Source organism: Hyperoodon ampullatus (genome assembly GCF_949752795.1).
Source record: "Hyperoodon ampullatus genome assembly, chromosome: 19".
Classification (NCBI taxonomy): domain Eukaryota; kingdom Metazoa; phylum Chordata; class Mammalia; order Artiodactyla; family Ziphiidae; genus Hyperoodon; species Hyperoodon ampullatus.
In genome coordinates this window covers 25,879,796-25,902,791 of record NC_136932.1, presented here as the reverse complement: position 1 = coordinate 25,902,791, position 22,996 = coordinate 25,879,796, and the positions used below count along the sequence as shown (strand labels likewise).

Genomic DNA, 22,996 nt, shown 5'->3' with positions numbered 1-22,996 from the left:
AAGAGAGAACTAAGAATTGATGCTAGAACTGTATTCGCGTCTATGGAGACTTGTCATAGAATGAGGGAAGAGATGTGTCGATGTAAGAAAGAACATGTACAAACTAGTCTCTCTCTAGGCTTTCTTATGGAATCAGTTCTTTTGGGTGTATTTCCAGAAGTAGAGTTGCTGCATCATATGTTTGTTCTATGTTTAATTTTTTGAGGAACTGCCATGGTATTTTCTATAGTGTTTTACATACTAATTTATATTTCCACCTACAGTGAACAAGAGTTCCAGTTTCTCCACATTCTCATCAACACCTCTTATTTAGCAATAACATTTAAAAAATGAAATGCTTTTATTATATCCGTGGTTCAGAATAACAGTCCTCTTATTTTTAATTTTTTTTTTTTTTACAGGAAAGCAATTCAGAGTTTTGTTTCTTAGCACAGTACGTACAAGACATACTTGTAAACATAAACAGACACCAATTAAAAAGAAAGAGCAACTGCTGGAAGATTCCACAGAGGACTTAGATTATGGTTTTTTATCTAACTATAAGCTTCTCAATACTGCCATCACAAGAGCACAATCCCTGGTTGCTGTGGTGGGTGATCCCATTGCTCTGTGCTCTATTGGAAGATGCAGGTAATTATGTGTTAGTGTTTGAGACATTAAAGGGGGAAATGTAGAGTAATTTGCATCCCTATGCACATATTTATATGACCTCCTGGCTGATTAAAATCAAGTTTAGTCTTAACTAATACCCAGTTGGAACACAAAAATATATTGCTTTGAGCCTATTCATTATGTATATAAAATTGTGTGTTCATTGAATCAGTCATCATTCATAAGATGTTTCCTGAGTGCCTACTGTGTTCTAAGTACTCTTTTAGCCACTGAGGATACATTGGTGAACAAAACAGACAAAAATCTCTGCCTTTGTGGGGCTTAACGTTTTATTGGGGAGGAGAGGAACACCGACAGTAAGCAAAATAAAAACACTTTGTAGTATTTTATGTGGTAAGTTCAATGGAAAAGCAATAGAACATCAAGGGGCATTAGAAGTGATGGGGCAGGGTGGGCGGTTTGTGATCTCACATGGGGTGTGTGGTCAGAGAAGGCCTTACCGAGAAGCTGACTCTGGAGTTGAGAGTATGAGCTACGCAGGCTCCTGGGGTAAGAGTGCTCCGGGACAAGGGACTGACCAGTGCGAGGGTCCTGAAGGTGGTTTTGTGTGTGTGCATTATCTTTGATGGAGACTGAATTTCATACCCATACTCCCCTCTTTTTTCCTTCATTATTGTTTTAGCTCGTTTTTAATGAGTTTCCTTCTCATTTTCTCTCAGGGCTTCTCAATGCAAATCTTTGTGTCTGGTTAATCCAGAGGATCTTAAAATTAGGGGGTTAAAAAGGGTTGTTACTTGTCTTTGGAAAGAACTGTTAGTATTCCTTAGATTGTAGTCATAAGGAGTGTTAAAATAGCAACATAAATAAAAAATTTCTCTTTGTACACTTATGATTTATCCTAGTTAATAGGAATTTTAATTGTATGAAGCCAGTGATATAAGACTTGGCCTACGCAGTGTTGAAAAACTATGTTACAAAAAAAATTTACAAAAAAACAGTTGAACAGAAATTTAGAATATTCTTTATGAAAAAGAAAGAAATACACGAGGGATTACTTAAAACTTAAGTATTCTAGTACCTGTGACAGTGTGTTCAGAAAAGTAGAAAGAGGTGCCGATGGTCTCAAATATGCCTTGGGTAGTTATTTCTTCATGACGTGTTAAAATAGACAAAGTTGTTAGGAAGTGGCCCGTTTAAACAAAGTTTTCTGTTGCAATATAGATATAGCAGCATTTTATTATCTGTTTTCCTGTCTCAGCAGGAAAAAAGTATTCTATGGCAAAGGAGACAATTTGGGACCTTTAAGAATAAGCTGCATACATTAGAGTTTAAGATTCCAAAAGAAGTTAATATATTTTATAGGGGAAAGCCATTAACAAAGGAATCACGTAGAGTTTAATTTATGGTGACATTTTGAAGAATAACCTTTTATTTTTAAGGAAATAAAACTTGAATGGTCCATGATTTGTTTATATATAGCTAAACAGTTCTATTGTAAAATATCTTTAATTTCTTATTTAAAAAATAGATTTCCATTCATTTTTAGCCACTAATGACAAAAAGTTGGGGAAGGAACTATATTACTTCCAAGATACCAATGAATAAAACTAAGTCTATTAATTTGGCTTCCCTCCTGAGAAGTTCACTTTAGTTACTTTACTATTCATTGCAGATATATTTGGTTAGAATATTGCTGTGGTAGTTTACCATTTTTGTTTATATTTATCATTTGATAAATGTGAGAACACCTACAGTTTGATTAGAATTTTATTAGATTAAAACATGTAAAATAGGCTGACATATTAAAAGCAACTAGAAACTGTTGTGGGAATAAATAGGTATAACAGTAGTCTTGAGTGACATTACTTTTGGACATTCTTTATAAATAACCCCAAACATTTACCAACATGCATATTTTTTTAAATCATTACCCCTTTCCATAGAGGTATATTATACTGTGAATTACATGAGATCGGCATTTTTCACCCCTTCTCTGACATAAGTCGTTATTTTCTCAGAGCAAATAGGTGAATGATTCTTCCTGAGGCCATACTATCAGAATGATCCAGGGCTAATTTTTAACTTGAAGCCAGGTCTACTGGTTGTTTATTTCTTACTACTCAGCTGGAGTGTGTCAAGGCCCTCAAATTAATTTATAAGCTAAGTAAAATATTTTCAGAGAGGTCAATACATTGTGTAGGGAGAGAAAATCATGTGACCCATAGCTGAATGGGAATGCTGATAATCTATGTTATTTGGACAATTTAATCAGCTCTAACCCAGGAGCTGATAGTTGAGGCTATGGATATTTATGCTTTACTCTTTCCAGTTTCATTAGAAATTAAATTAATCTCATAATACAAGTAAACCTGGAGGACATAATGTGATTCTTAGGTACTATACTAATGAAGGCATGAATTCTTTGTATCAATAGTTTGAGTTAATCAGGACGTCTCCCTCCCTTGCTCATTTGATATTTATAAAAAACTAATATGATATTTCCAAATATTAATTAAGTTTTCAAGGAATAATTACTGTGTTTACTATACCAGTTTAGTTGTATAATCTTTTTTGTTGTAAAGGATTTTTAAACAGAATTTTTCTGTTAACCCTAAGTGAATGGAGGGAACTTTCTCTTCTCCCACTCGCCAAACAAACAAATATTAATGTAGTAGCTGCTGTTTATTGACAGCTTTCTCTGTGCCAGGTGCTAGGTCAAGTGCTTTGTTCACTTTGCCTCGTTCAGTCATCCTAATAACCCGGTAATGTGGGTATTTTATTTGCATTTTAAATGGGCAGCCTGATGTAGAGTTTAAATTACTGCCCAGGACCACATAGCTACTAAGTGTCTCACTCACACAGATGTCAGATTGACCTCACTGGGTTACCCTGCCTTTCCGAGGAAGCGAGGAGTGTGTGCGTGGTTAAATCTACACTGAGTGAGGAGAGGTGATGGGGCGGGGCGGGGTGGGGGGAAGGCGGGGCGTGTTCGTGCGTTTTTCCAAACCAGAGAGTTTGGAAGAGATCTCCCTTTGAACCGAATTTCTTCATTAGCGAATTCCACCTGCTCAGTGAGATATAAACCTGTTTCACACGTGTAGAGGTGTGTGTATGTGCACACACACCCTCTCTATGACCTGAGGACACCAAGTGATTTTTCAATGTTTTATCAACGATCCTAGAAGCAAGGTTAGCATGAAAATGAAAGCAGACTTTGGGTTCATGCAGTGATTGAAAGTAAGGTTTTGTCTTCTGAAAGTAACACTTACATTACAACGTAGAGACACACTTGGCTTTTCTAACCAACATTACTAGAAAAAAAAATTAACATGTTAACGTTTTAGGGAGGCACTGAGAATTGGTGAAGCCTTTAAATAATCATAGTGGTGAACTCTTCAGTCTGAGTGATGTTGAAATTCTCAAGTGATCTTCCAGTTATGTGTTCTGAAATGCCTCATAATGCCATGTGTAGTATTTCATTAAAGAATTGAGTCAAGGACAGTGTGAAATGGTCTTTGAAAGAGCCTTCGCAAAGAGAGAAAAAAGGAATATTTTTGGCTTTAAGAATTTTTGAAGGAAAGAATACATTTCTCTGAAAGTTTAAAAGTGAGAAATAAAAGTCTTCTTAGTGATAAAATAATAACACTGTTGGTGCCCTGTTTTACACATGAGGAAACTGAGGTATGAAGAGAGGTTAAATAACTTGCCCAACGTTACAGGGCTGCTGAATGACAGAGCCATGACTGAAGCCCAGGCAGCCTAGTTCTAGAATCCACGTGCTTGACCATTTTGCTGTTCCCTGGGGCTATCAAAAGACAAGTGAGATTTAAGATGGAAATTCCAGGTTGCTTTTGGAATTAGTTGAACTTGATTAGCTAATAGCAAGTGTTTAGTGTTACTTCTGAAACAGTTCCTTTAACTCGGAGGCTGTTTCCTTGAGATCCCTGGGATCTTGTAGATGAAAACTGTCACCAAGCTACCAGCATCTTGTGACGTGTGAGGTTGTTTAAAGGTTCTGCTTAACTCGATGTTACTTCAGTGCAGTTGAGGTCAGTAAGAGCCGTATAGGGACAGGGTATGGAGCTTAAAAAGGAGCTTGAAATGGAGCAAGTTCTAGCATTTTGGTTATGTAAGCTGGAAATGAAAATGTTATAATACATTAAAATTAAAAACTGAGCTGTAGTAAAGTCACTCCATTCTCTCCTCATTTTGCTGTGTCTTGAAGTTCACACGAATATGAAATGCCACTCTATGAAATTGTTACTTTATTAGACCAAAAAAACTTCCTTTTTAACACAGGATGTAGTAGAATTGTATTGATAAACAATAATACAATTGAATATTTTGGGGTTCTTTATCAAAAGGGTAGGAAAGGTTTTGGATTTTAGATCCTGAGTGCTATGTTGAAGATAGTCTTTCCTTAGCTGTCAGACTATGAGACAAAAAATTTGATTCCTATGGAAAGGTTCTTAAGAATAAAAATAAAGGGCAGCTTTCAGTGTGCATTTCTTAGCAACACACACTTCCTGTAGCTGAATGAGTATCTTGTTAGCCTTTATGTCTTATTGTTGGAAATACATATTTAATATTTTATAGCATTTTTACCTTTCCTATTGTTGACATGAAGGCCTGAAATTTTTTCTGGACCCATTTCTTAAACTCATCTTTAAAAAATTAGAAAAGATGGTAGAAAGCATATGTAAGAGAAACATAGTTTGAAATGAAAATCTGCAAGGTTTTATGAATGTATTAATAACTCCATGCCCATTCATATACTAACTTTTATAATATAAACCTTTTTATTTATGCTTCTTGAAGCCATCTTGATTACCTGCTGTCCACCTGGACACAAGGATACCAACTTGGGAAGAAACCATATCACATATCTTTTATAGCATAATAAAACATTATTTGAACCTCATACTAAAGATAGGTATGCATATTTATAATAGTCATTTAAAATCCTAAAACTTCTTATATGTTATCTTTTGTAATATATAATATTTTTAATATTTGGAGATCAATTTTCAAAACTTCAGGAACAACAGTGTACAACTGGATTAATTTTGAATGTATTTTTCTCCTTTAGTATTTATTAATTTGATTAGGAGATAAATAATCATCATTAAAATTAGCATTCCAGGGCTTCCCTGGTGGCGCAGTAGTTAAGAATCCGCCTGCCAATGCAGGGGACACGGGTTCGAGCCCTGGTCCAGGAAGATCCCACATGCCGCGGAGCAACTAAGCCCGTGTGCCACAACTACTGAGACTGCGCTCTAGAGCCCGCGAGCCACAACTGCTGAAGCCCACGCGCCTAGAGCCCGTGCAACAAGAGAAGCCACCGCAGTGAGAAGCCTGCAGCAAGAGAAAGCCCACGAGCAGCAACAAAGACCCCGTGCAGCCAAAAATAAATAAATAAATTTATTTAAAAAAAAAAAAATTAGCATTCCAACTTCCTGTGTTTTTCATAATTTAATTATTTTAACATAGTCAATTAATGTTATGAACTTTGCTGTGACAAGCGTCAGTTAATTAAAAGAAAAATATAGGAATAACTGGTTATTTCTTAAGTTCCTTATGAGAATTATTTACTTTGTGGTTCAGATTTATGTCTGAATTGGCTTTTCTTAGTCACCCAGCACCAGGCTACTTTGGCCCCATAATTCAAATTTGTGTGTGTGTGTGTGTGTGTGTGTGTGTGTATGTCTGTATGTATATAATATATATATGTATACATACAAATGTGTATATGATGAGTATGCCTAGAAGTACAAATCTTTGACAAAATGAGTTATCAATTTTGAAATCCTTGCTTACTGTGTGGATAACAAAATCTGTCATTCCAAATTAGTGTGCATAGTTGAGCACTGACCGTGTTACTTTCATTGATCAGCCAGAATTAATGGAGAGCAGAATTTGTATGTTCCACAGTACTAGACATGACTGTAGTTTCAGAAGCAAACTTCTGAAGTCTTGTGATCTGGTGGGAAGATTATATCTGAATCATAGATGAATACTGGGCCTAAGGATTTGGGGTTGGGGTGGGGGAATTCGAAATTATCTTTAGTTGCTTTTAATCATTTCTGTGATCTCATCCACTGAAATTATAAACTGATCTTCTAAATCTTTTCTGTAGGAAATTTTGGGAGCGGTTTATTGCCCTGTGTCATGAAAATAATAGCCTACATGGAATCACTTTTGAACAGATCAAAGCTCAGCTAGAGGCTTTAGAACTAAAGAAGACATATGTGTTGAATCCACTGGCACCTGAATTTATCCCCCGGGCTCTAAGAGTGCAGCACACGGGAAATACCAACAGGTTGCAGCAATCACCCCCCAAGGTAAAGCCTGTCAGTGAAATTAAAGAGGTTAAAGAGAGAACAGTGCAGAGACGTCAGAGCTTTCTTGGGCTGCAGATTACTTTACGTGTTGGAATTGAAGATTACATTTGACAGCAACCAGTTTCTGCCAGGAGCTCGTCCAGTGTGGACCTTAAGTGAAAATACAGTGTGGTATTTAGCCATGCTGCTTGATGGCATAATCATCCTCAAAAGGTTTTCAAGGGGACTTCCCTGCGGTCCATGGGTAAGACTTCACCTTCCAATGCAGGGGGTGCAGGTTTGATCCCTGGTCGGGGAGCTAAGATCCCACATGCCTCACAGCCAAAAAAAACAAAACATAAAAAAACAAGCAATATTGTAACAAATTCAATAAAGACTTTAAAAATGGTCCACATCAAAAAAATCTTAAAAAAAAAAAAAAGTTTTCAGGTACGTGATTAGGTCTGGTGCCCTTTGTATAATATAACCTCTCGGTCCTCTCTACTGATAGACTTATTTTAGCAAGATGTGAATAAAACAAAGCAGTTTAAAAGACTGCCACACATATTAAAAGCATGCTCTTATAGAATATTATATAGCATGCTCTCATAGCATATTTTTTTACAAGGAATAATATAATAGCAGTATTTGTATAAAGAAAATAGTTCTAACCTCTTGTTGATGACCAGTTCAAGTGGTGTTTAACACAGTGAGAAAATCTGGCTGACTGCTTGAAGGTTCCTTTAATTGACTTTGACCAGTGTTTGTTGTATAAGAAGTAGTCCAGTCATTGGGATGGGATGGGGGGGAATCAAGGCCCCCATGTCTACTTTTGAACTATAGTTATTTTGGGCAGAAACAGCTGGTTTATTTGCTAGATTGCCTGAAAAAAAAATGCTTGCACTTACCATCTAGAAAAGAAAGTTATGAGAGTGGCATGTTTAGTATTTGTTCTGGTTTTTGGGTGTATTTATAGTCATCAGCTTGATATTCAACTTATTGACATTAGTTAAGAGAGTATGCCAGTTTGGGGCTTCATTTTAAAAATGTAAAGCTTAATGTGTAAGAAGTAATTATTGGTTTACTATCTTGAGAAGATCTTTTAGCTGAGTAAATATTAAACTGAGACGAGAACTGCTTTCTGTTTTAATGTACTGTTTGAGTTTAATAAAAATGGACCTGATATACAATAATGCTTTAGTGACTTGGAATTAAGCAGATTAAGCATTTTGTGTAACTGAATCATCTAGATTTCTAAAGTTTAAACTGTTGATAAATTAATAATCAACTTATTTATCAAATAGTTAAATTTCTTCTATGTGACAGCTGTTACAGTAGGTAGTAGAGAAGCAAATTAGCCCCAGTCTTCTTGTGTTGGAGGGTAACGGTCAGAGGAAGTACCACTCCACCACAGTGGAGATTTCAGGGTAATTTCACCGAGTGGATGGAGTGAGTGGGAGATTGGGGAGACTGTCAGAAACTAGAACAGAAGCTCCCTTAGGGCAGAGATTTTTGCCTGTATAATTTGCTGCTCTAGCCTCTGTGCCTAGAACAACATCTGGCTTATCACAGGTGCTTAGAAGTATTTTTAAGATTAATGAGTGAAGCTTAACAAAGAGCTCATACGAAAAGCAAGAGGTGTGAGAGAGCAGGCTCTCCAGGGAACAGCAAGTAGCTTAAAGTAAGTGAAGAGTGGGAACTCAGTTAGAAACTTTTAAATTTTTTTGTTTTTTATTTAAATGTTTCAGAGACATTATACCTTTTGCACATTCTTAAATACAATAACTACAATAAACTTTTTACTTAATTGATCAATGTTAGCCTCAAATAATGTACCATAGATGCAGCTAGATTCAAGCCATGATATCAAATGTGTACTGACCCTAAGCAAGATCCTGTGATTTGCTTTTTTTTAATTTTAAAGGTAAAGAAAATATATGTTGAATCCACTTGCTTTTCCAACACTGTAAATTCCCCAAAGACAAAAATCCTATTCTGTATACTTCTTATGGCCCCTAGTGCCTAGACCCACTCTGCACATAGTGGGTGCTCAGTAAGTACCTGATAAGTGAATAATGACTATGATGCATCCAGGAGAGTGCAGTGGGGCTTCCTTCTTTCAGTAGGAAGGCTGTGTAATTAAGGACCATAGCAGCCATCTCCCCAATTTTTTCTTTTTAACTTTTTGGGAAATTTTCTTCACTGATCCAGTAGATATCATCTGTTATTTCACTGTCACTAACACAGAGGTTCACTCAATTGTTTATATACCTGGTTATTTAAAGTTCTTTATATCATATATAATAATAATAATTTTAGGTAACTAAGTTCTAGTGAGCCAAAGGTTACTTTTGTCATCATCTCTCCCTTCACGCCCCAGTACTGTATTTTACTTCTATTAAATTGTTTTCAGGATTGAATTTGTACTGGAGTCTTTTTTTATCCAACTTTCTGTTGTAGAAAATTTCAAATATATACATAAATAGATGAGTATAATGAATTCCCTATCATCCAGCTTCATTAACTATCAATTTATCCTTGATCTTGTTTCAGCTATCAGCCCACCACTCCACCACCACATATACGCACTGGAGAATTTTGAAACAAATTCCAGATGTTTTATTTCATATGCTAGAGTCTTTTGATGAAGGGGAATTTACTTCATTGCAAGAAAAGCATGCTGTTTCTGAAAATGGGATACTAAGCCATATAATTTCCCCCCAAGTTTCCTTAATGTTTAACTTTTAATGCAATTCTGTGCATAAGAAATATTAAAAACTAGTAAGGTTAATGTTAGCCTAAGACTTAAAATCCCAGTAAGATTTAATGTAGATAAAATTATCAGAAGGCTGGATGATGGTTAAACATGCACCAGGACCTGCTCCCTCAGGACTGTGTCTGGTAGCAAAGCCTACCCCCAGCTCTTTACCAATCGAATGGCTTTATTCTCCTCACTAAGATGTAGGTTCGCTGGTAAGGGTTAGTGAAGGTACAGATATTAGGGGATCCAGGAGCAGGTGGTCCTAGCTAAGACTCATTGCCCCACTCTCCAGGCATCATTTATCTGTAGGAAAGCATCTGTTTCACAGATGCCTACAGAATCAGCACATAGGAAAACAATTTGCTTGTCTTCAGTCTGCTTACTCCTGGGCACGTGCTGGGAAGTGTTCAGAAACTCTGCGAAGATGGGACAGATTCATTTGTACATACTATAAAACTATTCAGAGGATAGATAATATTCAGAAATGGGTCCTCTGAGAAGACCATAGCATTGTTTTATAGATTTTAGTTTGTGAATTGTTCTTCACTGTCTGTCTCTAGCTGCTTATGTTGTGTCTCAGTGTCCAGACATCAGAAGACGTGTCAGACTTATGTGGCTCAGTAGCCTCAGTGCCCAGCCAGGGGTGGACATATCGTGGGCCCTCATAAACATTTGTTGAATGAATAAATGGAAAATGATGAAAGATTGAGTGAATGAAAAAATAAATACTTGAATGAATAAACGGTTGAGTAAAAAAAAATGGTCCTCAAAAAACAGATGATGTGAACTACATTTGCTTATAAGCTTTCTACCAAAGGTATACATACTTTCTGAGATTTATTAGCAGAAGTTTGGAATTATCATTATGGAATGACTTTTCTACATAGTTAGCTCTAGCTTACTGCTGCATTGTTATTTTGTTATATGCTACCAAACACTGTATATTTTGTATAGACCAAGCACACTTATTGCTCTACAGTTGCATCGGAAGTCTAAGTATACTAGAGGAGTTTTCCCATATTGAACTGTAACAGGGTGCTGAATTATGCTTGCAGATATGCCACTGTCTTTTTGTGAGAGGCCCCAAGTTGCTTTTTTTCCCCCATTCGTTCAACAGTACTCATTGAGCCAGGCGATGTTCTAAGCTCAGGGAATCAATAATGACCTAAACAGATAAAGTCCTAGGTATTTAGGTCCTTTTATACTTTACATGCATCAGCTCCATCAACAGAGTCATCATAACAGCACTGTGATGCAGATGTTCCCTTCCCAAGTTTCTTTTTCACTTAGTTTATCACACAGCACCCAGAGTGCTGATGTATATTGTCTGGCATGCTTCCAGCTTTACAGTGCAGGATCAGTACAGGCTATGGTTATTCTTTGTATTGGTTTCCTATTGCTGTTGTAACAAATTAGCACAAACCTAGTGACTTGAAATGACACCCATTTATTATCTCACATTTCTTTGAGTCAGATGTCCAGGTTTTTGTTGGTTTCTTAGCTCCAGGTCTCACAAGGCCAGGATCAAGGTGTTGGTCAAATGGGCTCTTATCTGGAGGCTCTGGGATAAGGATCTGCTTCTAAGGTCATGCAGGTTGTTGGCAGAATCCAGTCCTTGTGGTTGTAAGGACTGAGGTCCCTGTTTCCTTGCTGGCTGTCAGCTGGGAGCCATTCTTAGCTTCTGGAGGCTTCTTTCCAGTTCTCATGTGGCCCTACCTCTCAGAGCCATCAACGGTGCATTGAAGCCTTCTCTCTCTTGGCATCTCTGACTTCCCCTTCAACCACTTGTATCTCTTCCTCCTTTTCTTCTGCATCTCTTTGGCTCAGCTGGAGAGGTGTCTCTGCGTTTAGGGCTCATGTGATTAGATTGGATCGCCCCAGATAATCCAGGATAATCTTCCTATTTTAAGTCTTTAGTTGTATCTGCAGAGCCCCTTTTGCCACATGACATGACAACTCATGGGTTCCAGGGAGTAGGATGTATATGTCTTTGGGGGGCTGTTGTGCCTTCCACACTGACCCAGTGACAGTGTTTTCTCCACCTGACACACAGCTGCCCCTGGTTGACGAGTCCTCAGAGGCTAAGAAATCTAAATGGTTTGTTAGCCTCTTGGAATGGTCTTATCTCTGCTGTGTCACTGCTCTCCTTTCTTCTGTCAGCGTATCTGCCTCTGGCTGCTCTTGCGGTCACTTCCCATTGCTTATGCTTCTCATCTTCCACCTGTTGCTGCTGTCCCTGCTGTCTGCCATTTTCTCCTTTCCTCTGCCTGCTTTTCTTTTCACTTCTCTATTCCTCAGAAGCTTGTTTTTTTTTTTTTAATAGCTAACGACAATCACTGTGAACATTCTCTTCTGGTTAATGGACCAACTCTGATTCTTTCTTGACTATTTTTTTTCTGACTTTTTAAGAGTTAGAGCTTAGCTGCCCTTGCCTACCCATCGCTAACCAGCTGACCATAAGCCTTTGATGTTTAGTGCTAACCTGAATATTTAAAGTTGCTGACGGATAGGGAGATAAGTGAAGCATCACTGTACCTTTGCTTTCGTCAAGAACAAATTCTTCTTCTTGCTATAGACATTATCCCCCCACTTAAGCTTTCAGATGTAATGTACAAATAAAAAATTTATGTGGTGGAAGGGTAAGTTGTCTAATGTGCTACTTGTGTTGTGTAATGGCTTTGTGTGTTACATTTAGCCAATGAAAAGAGAAAAAAAATGGTTAAAGTCTAGAAACTCAGAACCATATGTTTCTTCACATATTTCTGCCCCAAAGTCATCATTTTTAATGGTAGACTAGCATGCCATTGTATGAATCTGCCATTGCTTATTTAATAAATTTTCTACTGATGGACATTTAGGTTCCTGGAAGTGCAATTATTGGGTTAAAGCATATGTACACTTCCGATGCTTTTGACATCCACATTGCTTTCTAGAAAATTTGTACATTCTCTTAAGCAGATTATGACACTGTGCATTTTCCTGTTCCTTCAGTAAATTTTACAGTTTAAGATGCCATGAATCATACTCAGAATATCATAAACCCCAAAGCATACTTACATACATGTTATTATTTTAAAGGTTCTCATCCTCAAGAGTTGAAGATTGATATTTTTCCCTTGAAAACGGCTTTTACACTTCATCATTTAATTCATAGAAAATTTATAGAGAAGCTGCAAAGGAATAGAATTTAGGTTTCAGTCATATTGATGCATATTTCTTTTTATAAAAAAATTAATTTAAAAAGAAAAAAGAATTTTAGATATCCTTAATTTGAAGTTGAGGAAACTTGAGGCCTAGCACCATGACTTAATGTTTTTATTTTATTTTATTTTATTTATTTTTGGCTGTGTTGGGTCTTCGTTGCTGTGCACAGGCTTTCTCTAGTTGGGGCAAGCGGGGGCTACTCTTCATTGTGGTGTGCAGGCTTCTCATTGCGGTGGCTTCTCTTGTTGCGGAGGACAGGCTCTAGGCACGCGGGCTTCAGTAGTTGCGGTGCGTGGGCTCAGTACTTGTGGCACATGGGCTTAGTTGCTCTGCGGCATGTGGGATCTTCCCAGACCGGGGATCGAACCCATGTCCCCTGCATTGGCAGGCGGATTCTAAGCCACTGTACCACCAGGGGAGTCCCTGACTTAATGTTTAAAAAGAAGGTTGGCTGAGAGGCATCTAACGGTTATTAATTACAGACTCACAGTCTTTAAATTTTAATTGTTGCTATATACATTTATTTTGCATGGAATGAGGAAAATGCTTATTGTTCTTTAATATTAGGTGTGTTTAAATGATTATACATTTGTGTTTTTCTGTAAAGGGGAAAAGCCTCCATCATATCCAGAATGATCATTTCCAGAATGATGGAATTGGTAAGTGGAAAAATTAGCCCTATGAAAACTTGCTTTTATGATGTAAGACATTTATTCCAAATTTCATCATTTAGAAAGAGGAAGATGGAGAGGGACACACACACGCACACACGCACACTCTGACACTTTGGAGCTCATGTAACTCTTTTATTCAATACATCTGTTCTTGTGAATGCTTTGATATGTCGTTTCTGAAAAGGGGTAATTTTGTAGGTACCAAGGTACATATATGGATGAACATTTAAGCCTCCTATGCAACATAAGTTTTTGGAACATATTTATATCCTACAAATGTTGGTTATACAAATTTTCAAGATAAAGTTTATTTAAGTGATTTAAAATGTTGCAGAATTATGCTTTTAAAACAGTAATTGCTTAACTGTTTTGTATGTGGCTGTGCTACAGTTGCAACTCAAAACTTTATTCTGAAGAATTGTTTATGTTTTCTAGTCTCAGAAGAATGTTTACTGTATGGTTTTCTCTCTTGAAGGACACATCTCCAGCTCCTTGCAAGACATTTAAAATTATGCTAGTTTTTACAAGGAATACTTTGTATACCTCAAGCTAATTTTAGGGAATATGGTAAAGTGATTGTTTTTTTAATATGCTCTACTCTTTCACACTGATAACTCTTTGAATATAAGATACCTTACGGCAAAGCTGGGGAATGTGTTTTGCTGTTGGATGATTTTAATTATTTTTGTCTACGTGAATATGTACAGCTATTGAGTGCATCCTTTCCCTATTTGTTTTTCAGTTCAGCCCAATCCTTCTGTGCTTATTGGCAACCCTATCAGAGCATATACTCCTCCACCTCCTCTTGGACCTCACCCAAATTTGGGGAAATCTCCAAGCCCTGTTCAAAGAATAGATCCTCACACTGGGACAAGTATTCTTTATGTACCTGCCGTCTATGGAGGGAATGTAGTTATGTCCGTGCCTTTACCTGTAAGTAGATGTTTAAGATACTCTATTGAATAAGATAAAATAGGCTTCACTAAACTAGTGACTGTCCTCCCAAATAGTGTTCTACTAATCTCTCTCTCTTTTTTTTTTTTTTTTTGGTTTTCAATGTCTGTAAGCTTCTTTCATTCAAAGCAGCTCTTATGACCAAAGAAATGTGAATTGTTGCTTAAAATTTGTTGCTACATTGTCAGTGGCTATGAAGAAATCTGTAAATTGGGTGTTTTGATTGAGAAGCCTTTGTATTGTCTTAAATATTTTTACTGGGGAAAATAGGGCTAAAAGTTAACAGAGCTAGTAAATTGGACTCTTGTTTTGTAAAGTGATGTTTTATTTTATCTTTTGCTTTTTCATTCTTATATAATTCACTAACCCTAAGAAATACAGTTCTTTGGAGGAGGGAAAAAGGTTTGGATTAGCCTAGCTCCCTTGGATCTAAATTTATCTGAGAAATTCCATGCCTTACGAAATCCTACTGGCACTTAAAAACATTATTAAATCATTTCTAAGACTATAGATTTTTAGAGGGCTTCCATCTTCTGTTAAAACTCATTTTTCTTTTCTTTAAGATTTTTGAGTATTTTGGTAATTTAAAAAATTTGCTGTTTACTAATATTTCCAAATTCAGGAATATTAGCCTAGAAAATATTTCTTTCATTTAAGATAAGTACTGTAGTTTCAGGTAGAGGTGATCATTGTCAAGGATCTTTGGCACCCCTACCTACACCCCCAAAATGCAAAAACGCCTAGCTGCCAACATTTTTCAGCCATGTTGGACACGGTGGTTCACAATCCCGGCAGCCAGTGAGAATAACTGTCAATAAGAAATATGTCATTTATGTCGACTCCCCATAGACTTTCCATTTTAGCTGAGTTATTTCTTCCCAGACAGCCTGGCAACATTATACATCATCTGCTTTAAATAGTAAGTCCCTTGGGATTTATATTTCATTTTACTAGGTCAAAGAGACTTTTAAAGATTTCTAAGAGTCTGAATTTAACAGTTGTATTATAATAAAATAATAGGGGTGGTAGCTCAGATGTCATTGTGTTTATTCATTTTATATTAATATGCAGAGATTATATATTTTGACACACCTAAAGAAATTTTCTGTTTCTGTGGTTTAATTAATCAAATGCATTAATTAAATTAATGAACTGTTTGAATTTTGCCTACAGTAAATGAACATTAAATGATTTGGTTATTCATATAAAATAGTAATACATATTTTTTGAGTTGAGACTCCTTAGACTGAATTTTTTCTTAAATTTTTTCCCTGTTATTCAAGTTTATTAAACTGTATATCTATGCAGTTATGACTTTAAAAGACAGTTTTCATGGTAATCAGTGACATATATGCATTCATATTGAGGGAAAATGATTCAAGACTATAAAATGATTTGATGCCTCAAGGAATAATTACCAATTTTAAGTCCTTGATTTCTTCCTAACCTAGTGTGTAAGGGAAATGGTCAGTTTTCCCTTACATACTAAAGATTCAAGGAGGTTTTTTTTGTTTTTTTTTTTGCCAGTTGAGATATAGCAGTCATTCTGCCAACTGTTACTATTAGCATTCATTTTGTAGTTATTCATTTTGATAAAATTAACATCTGTGTGTGTGTTTGCTCTTTCCTAATTAATAGCACTATAGCAGTTTGCCTTTCAAAATGTACTGAAAGCAATTATTTTATTTCTTATAATAACCTAGGTACCATGGACAGGATACCAGGGTAGGTTTGCAGTTGATCCTCGAATCATTACACACCAGGCAGCAATGGCCTACAATATGAACCTCTTACAGACACATGGGCGAGGGTCTCCTATACCTTATGGCCTTGGGCATCACCCACCTGTCAGCATAGGGCAGACGCAAAACCAGCCTCAGGAGAAGGATCAGCATGAGCAGAGTCGAAACGGTGAGTTGCTTTGCTGCCTCATGTTCCTAAATTGATGATACGCCAGGTTGTATCAACATACAAGTTTCCTTTCACAGGGTGATTGTTAACTCGTTCATAGATTATAAACCTTTTCGAGGAGGAATCTGATGTAAAAACTATGGATCCTCTCTCCAGAAGATACAGATATGTGCACAGATACAAAATTTACATGTAACCTACCACTTATAATTGATGGATGGTATCAATTTCCTGGGAAAATGTTAATATTTAGATTTTTTTAAAAATCATAGTCATTTAAAATTGAGACAGAAAACCCTCTCCTGTTAAACATTTTTGTTGACCCAAAATATTTTTGTAGCATACTAAATATTAATGCTACTGTGGCAATAGTTTATTTAAAGTAGTTATTTCTTATGCAAATCGTAGTCTCTTGTCTACTAGAATTATAAATAAGGAAAAATTACCCTGTGTAATTTTTAAAGTCAGGTTTATTGAGATATAATTTATATAGAGTAAAATTCACCCTGTTAGAATGTAGTTTGATGTGTTTTGACAAATATACAGAGCTGTTCACCACCACCAGTATCAAGATTCAGGGTGTTTACATTTCAAAAAACTCCCTCATGTCCCTTTGCAGTCACTTTCCTCCTCCAGCCCCAGCCCTGGGCAACCACTGATCTGACTTTTGTGCCTGTACTTTGGTCTTTTCTCTAGTTTGTCATATAAATGGAATCATAGTGTCTGGCTTCATTCACTTAGCTTAATGCTTTTGAGATTTATTTGTGTTGTCTGTGTCAGTTGTTTGTTCCTTTTGGCTGTTGATTAGTATTCCCTTATATGTATGAACCACAGTGTTTTTTATCTCTCCATCAGTTTTTATCTATCCTTAATTATTTCTAATTTTTGGCTCTTATGAGTAAAGCTGCTGTGAACATATGTATTGAACATATTTTCATTTCTCTTGGGTAAATACCCAGGATTGAGCTTGTTGAGCACATTTGTTAACTTTATAAGAAACTGCCATACTGTTTTCCAAAGTGGCCAGACCATTTTTCATTTCTAATATGTGTGAGATTTCCAGTTGCTCCACATTCTCGTTAGTACTTGGTATTGTCAGTCTTTTTAATTTTACCATTGCTTATGGGTATCTGATAGTATCTGATTGTTGTATTAATTTGCATGTTCCTAATGACTAATGATGTTGAGTATCTTTTCATTGGGCTTATTTGCCACCTGTATATCTTTGATGAAGTGTCTATTTGTATCTTTTGTCCACTCTTTTATTGGTTTGTCTTACGAAGTTATAAGAGTTCTTTATATATTCTGGATACAAATCTTTATTAGATATATGTTTTGAAAATATTTTCTCCCAGGATATGGCTTGCCTTTTGATTTTCTTAACAGTATCTTTCAAAGAATAAAAGTTTCCCTTTTTGATGAAGTCCAGTTTATCCATTTTTTTCTTCTTTGGGTCATGTTTTTGGTGTTATGTCAAAATTTTTTTGCCTAATCCAAGATCACAAAGATTTTCCCTGTTTTTTTCTAGACGTTTCATAGTTTTAGCTCTTATATTAGGTCTCCTTTGAGTTAATTTTTATATGTCATGTGAGGTAAGAATTGAAGGGTTTTTTTGTTCTCATTTTGTTTTGTTTTTACATATATGTATGCTCAGTTGTTCTAACACCGTTTGTTGAAAATACTCTCCTTCCTCCATTAAGATTACTTGGTGCCTTTGTTGAAAATCAGTTTACTGCCTATGTGAAGTCTCTGTCGTCTTCTATTGATGCATATGTTTGTTCATGCCAAATATACTGTCTTGATTACTGTAGCTTCATAAAAGTCTTCAAATCAGGTAGTATGAGTCCTCCAACTTTGTTTTTCTTTTTCAAAATTGTGTATTCCAGGTCCTTTGCATTTCCACATACATTTTAGAATCAGCTTGTGAGTTTCTACAAAAAAAAAACCTGCTGGGATTTTGATTGGGATTGTATGGAATCTGTAGGTCAATTTGGGGGAGAGCTGACATCTTAATATTTAGTCTTCTGTTATATGAACGCGGTGTCTCTCTCTTCTTTAAGGTCTTTACTGTCAGCCTTTTAAAAAAAAGAGTTTTCAGAATACAACTCTTGCACTTATTTTGTTAAGGCGAAAGCTTAGATTAATAGAGGTATCTTGGTGTTAGAATTTTCCTCCTCAGTAGTGCATCCCACAAAATTCCAGTGTTCTATTTTTATTTCATTCAGTTCAGTACACTTTCTATTTTCTCTTAAAATTAGATCCATGGATTATTTAGAAAGGTGAGTTTGGGTGAGTTATTGGGGATTTTCTAAGAATTTTTCTGTTAACTGATTCCTAGTTTTAATTCCTTTGTGGTAGGGGAACATACTTTGCATGACTTGAATCCTTTTGAATTTATTGAGATTTGTTTTATGGCTCAGGATATGGTCTATCTTTATAAATGTTCCATGTTCATTTGAGAAGAATGGAGTGCTCTAGTACTACTATAGGTCAAGTTAGTTAATACAATTGTTCAAGTCTACTTTATCTTTGCTGATTTTCTGTCTACGTTGAAAAAAAAGAATATTGAGAGAGGAATATTGAATTCTCCAAAAATAATTGGTGTTTATCTATTTTTCCTTTAAGTTTTAAATTTTAATTTAATTAATTTATTTTTTATACAGCAGGTTCTTATGAGTCATCAATTTTATACACATCAGTGTATACATGTCAATCTCAATCACCCAATTCATCACACCACTATCCCCCACCACCACTTTCCCCCCTTGGTGTCCATATGTTTGTTCTCTACATCTGTGTCTCTATTTCTGCCCTGCAAACCTGTTCATCTGTACTGTTTTTCTACATTCCACATATATGCGTTAATATACGATATTTGTTTTTCTCTTTCTGACTTATTTCACTCTTTATGACAGTCTCTAGATCCATCCACGTCTCTACCAATGACCCAATTTCATTCCTTTTTATGGCTGAGTAATATTCCATTGCATACATGTTCTACATCTTCTTCATCCATTCGTCTGTCGATGGGCATTTAGGTTTCTTCCATGACCTGGCTATTGTTAATAGTGCTGCAGTGAACATTGTGGTGCATGTGTCTTTTTGTATTATGGTTTTCTCTGGGTATATGCTCAGTAGTGGGATTGCTGGGTCATATGGTAATTCTATTTTTAATTTTTTAAGGAACCTCCATACTGTTCTCCATAGTGGCTGTATCAATTTGCATTCCCACCAACAGTGCAAGAGGGTTCCCTTTTCTTCACACCCTCTCCAGCATTTGTGGTTTGTAGATTTTCTGATGAGGCCCATTCTCACCGGTGTGAGGTGATACCTCATTGTAGTTTTGATTTGCATTTCTCTAATAATTAGTGATATTAAGCAGATTTTCATGTGTTTCTTGGCCATCTGTGTGTCTTCTTTGGAGAAATGTCTATTTAGGTCTTCTGGCCATTTCTTGATTGGGTTGTTTTTTTTTTTAATATTGAGCTGCATGAGCTGTTTATATATTTTGGAGATTAATCCTTTGTCTGTTGATTCCTTTGCAAGTATTTTCTCCCATTCTGAGGGTTGTCTTTTTGTCTTGTTTGTAGCTTCCTTTGCTGTTCAAAAGCTTTTACGTTTCATTAGGTCCCATTTTTTTAATTTTTGTTTTTATTTCCATTACTCTAGGAAGTAGATCTCAAAAAAGATCTTGCTGTGATTTATGTCAAAGAGTGTTCTACCTATGTTTTCCTCTTAAGAGTTTTATAGTGTCTGGTCTTACATTTAGGTCTCTAATCCATTTTGAGTTAGTTTTTGTGTATGGTGTCATGGAGTGTTCTAATTCATTCTTTTACATGTAGCTGTCCAGTTTTCCCAGCACCACTTATTGAAGAGATTGTCTTTTCTCCATTGTATATCCTTGCCTCCTTTGTCATAGATTAGTTGACCATAGGTGCGTGGGTTTATCTCTGGGCTTTCTATCCTGTTCCATTGATCTATATTTCTGGTTTTGTGCCAGTACCATACTGTCTTGATTACTGTAGCTTTGTAGTATAGTCTGAAGTCACGGAGTCTGATTCCTCCAGCTCTGATTTTTTACCTCAAGACTGCTTTGGCTATTCAGGGTCTTTTGTTTCTCCCTACAAATTTTAAGACTTTTTGTTTTAGTTCTGTAAAAAAAATGCCACTGGTAATTTGATAGGGATTGCATTGAATCTGTAGATTGCTTTGGGTAATATAGTCATTTTTACAATATCGATTCTTCCAGCCCAAGAACATGGTATATCTCTCCGTCTGTTTGTGTCATCTTTGATTTCTTTCATCAGTGTCTTACAGTTTTCTGAGTACAGGTCTTTTACCTCCTTAGGTAGGTTTATTCCTAGGTATTTTGTTGCAATGGTGAATGGAATTGTACCCTGAATTTCTCTTTCTGATCTTTCGTTGTTAGTGTATAGGAATGCAAGAGATTTCTGTGCATTAATTTTGTATCCTGCAACTTTACCAAATTCATTGATTAGCTCTAGTAGTTTTCTGGTGGCATCTTTAGGATTCTCTATGTATAGTATCATGTCTGCAAACAGTAAGTTTTACTTCTTCTTTTGCAATTTGTATTCCTTTTATTTCTTTTTCTTCTCTGCTTGCCATGGCTAGCACTTCCAAAACGATATTGAATAATAGTGGCGAGGGTGGACATCCTTGTCATGTTCATTATCTTAGAGGAAATGCTTTCAGTTTTTCACCATTGAGAATGATGTTTGCTGTGGGTTTGTCATATATGGCCTTTATTATATTGAGGTAGGTTCCCTCTATGCCCACTTTCTGGAGAGTTTTTATCATAAATATGTGTTGAATTTTGTCAAAAGCGTTTTCTGCATCTATTGAGATGATCATATGGTTTTTATTCTTCAGTTTGTTAATATGGTGTATCACATTGGTTGATTTGTGTATACTGAAGAACCCTTGCATCCCTGGGATAAACCCCACTTGATCATGGTGTATGATCCTTTTAATGTGTTGTTGGATTGTGTTTGCTAGTATTTTGTTGAGGATTTTTGCGTCTATATTCATCAGTGATATTGGTCTGTAATTTTCTTCTCTTGTAGTATCTCTGTCTGGTTTTGGTATCAGGATGATGGTGGCCTCGTAGAATGAGTTTGGGAGTGTTTCTTCCTCTGCAGTTTTTTGGAAGAGTCTGAGAAGGATGGGTATTAGCTCTTCTCTAAATGTTTGATAGAGTTCAACTGTGAAGCCATCTGGTCCTGGACTTTTGTTTGTTGGAAGATTTTTAATCACAGTTTCAATTTCATTACTTGCTTGTGATTGGTCTGTTCATATTTTCCATTTCTTCCTGGTTCAGTCTTGGAAGGTTATACCTTGCTAAGAATTTGTCCATTTCTTCTGGCATAGAGTTGCTTGTGGTACTCTTATGATGCTTTATATTTCTCCGGTGTCCATTGTAACTTCTCCTTTTTCATTTCTAATTTTACTGATTTGTGTCCTCTCCCTCGTTTTCTTGTTGAGTCTGGCTAAAGGTTTATCAGTTTTGTTTATCTTCTCAGAGAACCAATTTTTAGTTTTATTGATCTGTGCTATAGTTTTCTTTGTTTCTATTTCATTTATTTCTGCTCTGATCTTTATGATTTCTTTCCTTCTACTAACTTTGGGTTTTGTTTGTTCTTCTTTTTCTAGTTCCTTTAGGTGTAAGGTTAGATTGTTTATTTGAGATTTTTCTTGTTTCTTGAGGTAGGCTTGTATTGCTATAAACTTCCCTCTTAGAACTGCTTTTGCTGCATCCCATAGGTTTTGGATTGTTGTGTTTTCATTGTCATTTGTCTTTAGGTATTTTTTAAATTTCCTCTTTGATTTCTTCAGTGATCTCTTGGTTATTTAGTAATGTATTGTTTAGCCTCCATGTGTTTGTGTTTTTTACATTTTTTTCCCTGTAATTGATTTCTAATCTCATGGCGTTGTGGTTGGAAAAGATGCTTGATATGATTTCAATTTTCTTAAATTTACTGAGGCTTGATTTGTGACCCAAGATGTGATCTATCGTGGAGAATGTTCCGTGTGCACATGAGAAGAAAGTGTAATCTGCTGTTTTTGGATGGAATGTCCTATAAGTATCAATTAAATCTGTCTGGTCTGTTGTGTCATTTAAAGCTTCTGTTTCCTTATTAATTTTCTGTCTGGATGATCTGTCCATTTGGTGTAAGTGAAGTGTTAACGTCCCTCACTATTACTGTTTTACTGTTGATTTCCTCTTTTATACCTGTTAGCAGTTGCCTTATGTATTGAGGTGCTCCAATGTTGGGTGCATATATATTTATAATTGTTATATCTTCTTCCTGGATTGACCCTTTGATCATTATGTAGTGTCCTCCTTGTCTCTTGTAACATTCTTTATTTAAAGTCTATTTTATCTGGTATGAATATTGCTACTCCAGCTTTCTTTTGATTTCCATTTGCATGGAATATCCTTTTCCATCCCCTCCCTTTCAGTCTGTATGTGTCCCTAGGTCTGAAGTGGGTCTCTTATAGACAGCATATATATGGGTCTTGTTCCTGTATCTATTCAGCGA

The 22,996-nt window shown here is 36.1% G+C and overlaps 1 protein-coding gene across 2 annotated transcripts in view; it reads left to right on the top strand.

Moving 5' to 3' along the window:
• HELZ (helicase with zinc finger) overlaps window positions 1-22,996 on the top strand; it is a gene marked incomplete at both ends in the record, with an annotated part of 130,472 nt that overhangs the window by 64,586 nt on the left and 42,890 nt on the right. For both annotated transcript variants that reach the window (XM_079725645.1, XM_079725644.1), the window contains 5 exons: window positions 402-630; window positions 6,749-6,953; window positions 13,505-13,556; window positions 14,314-14,504; window positions 16,229-16,436. In XM_079725645.1, coding sequence (XP_079581771.1) covers window positions 402-630; window positions 6,749-6,953; window positions 13,505-13,556; window positions 14,314-14,504; window positions 16,229-16,436 — 885 coding nt within the window. The remainder of the gene's footprint in view (window positions 1-401; window positions 631-6,748; window positions 6,954-13,504; window positions 13,557-14,313; window positions 14,505-16,228; window positions 16,437-22,996) is intronic.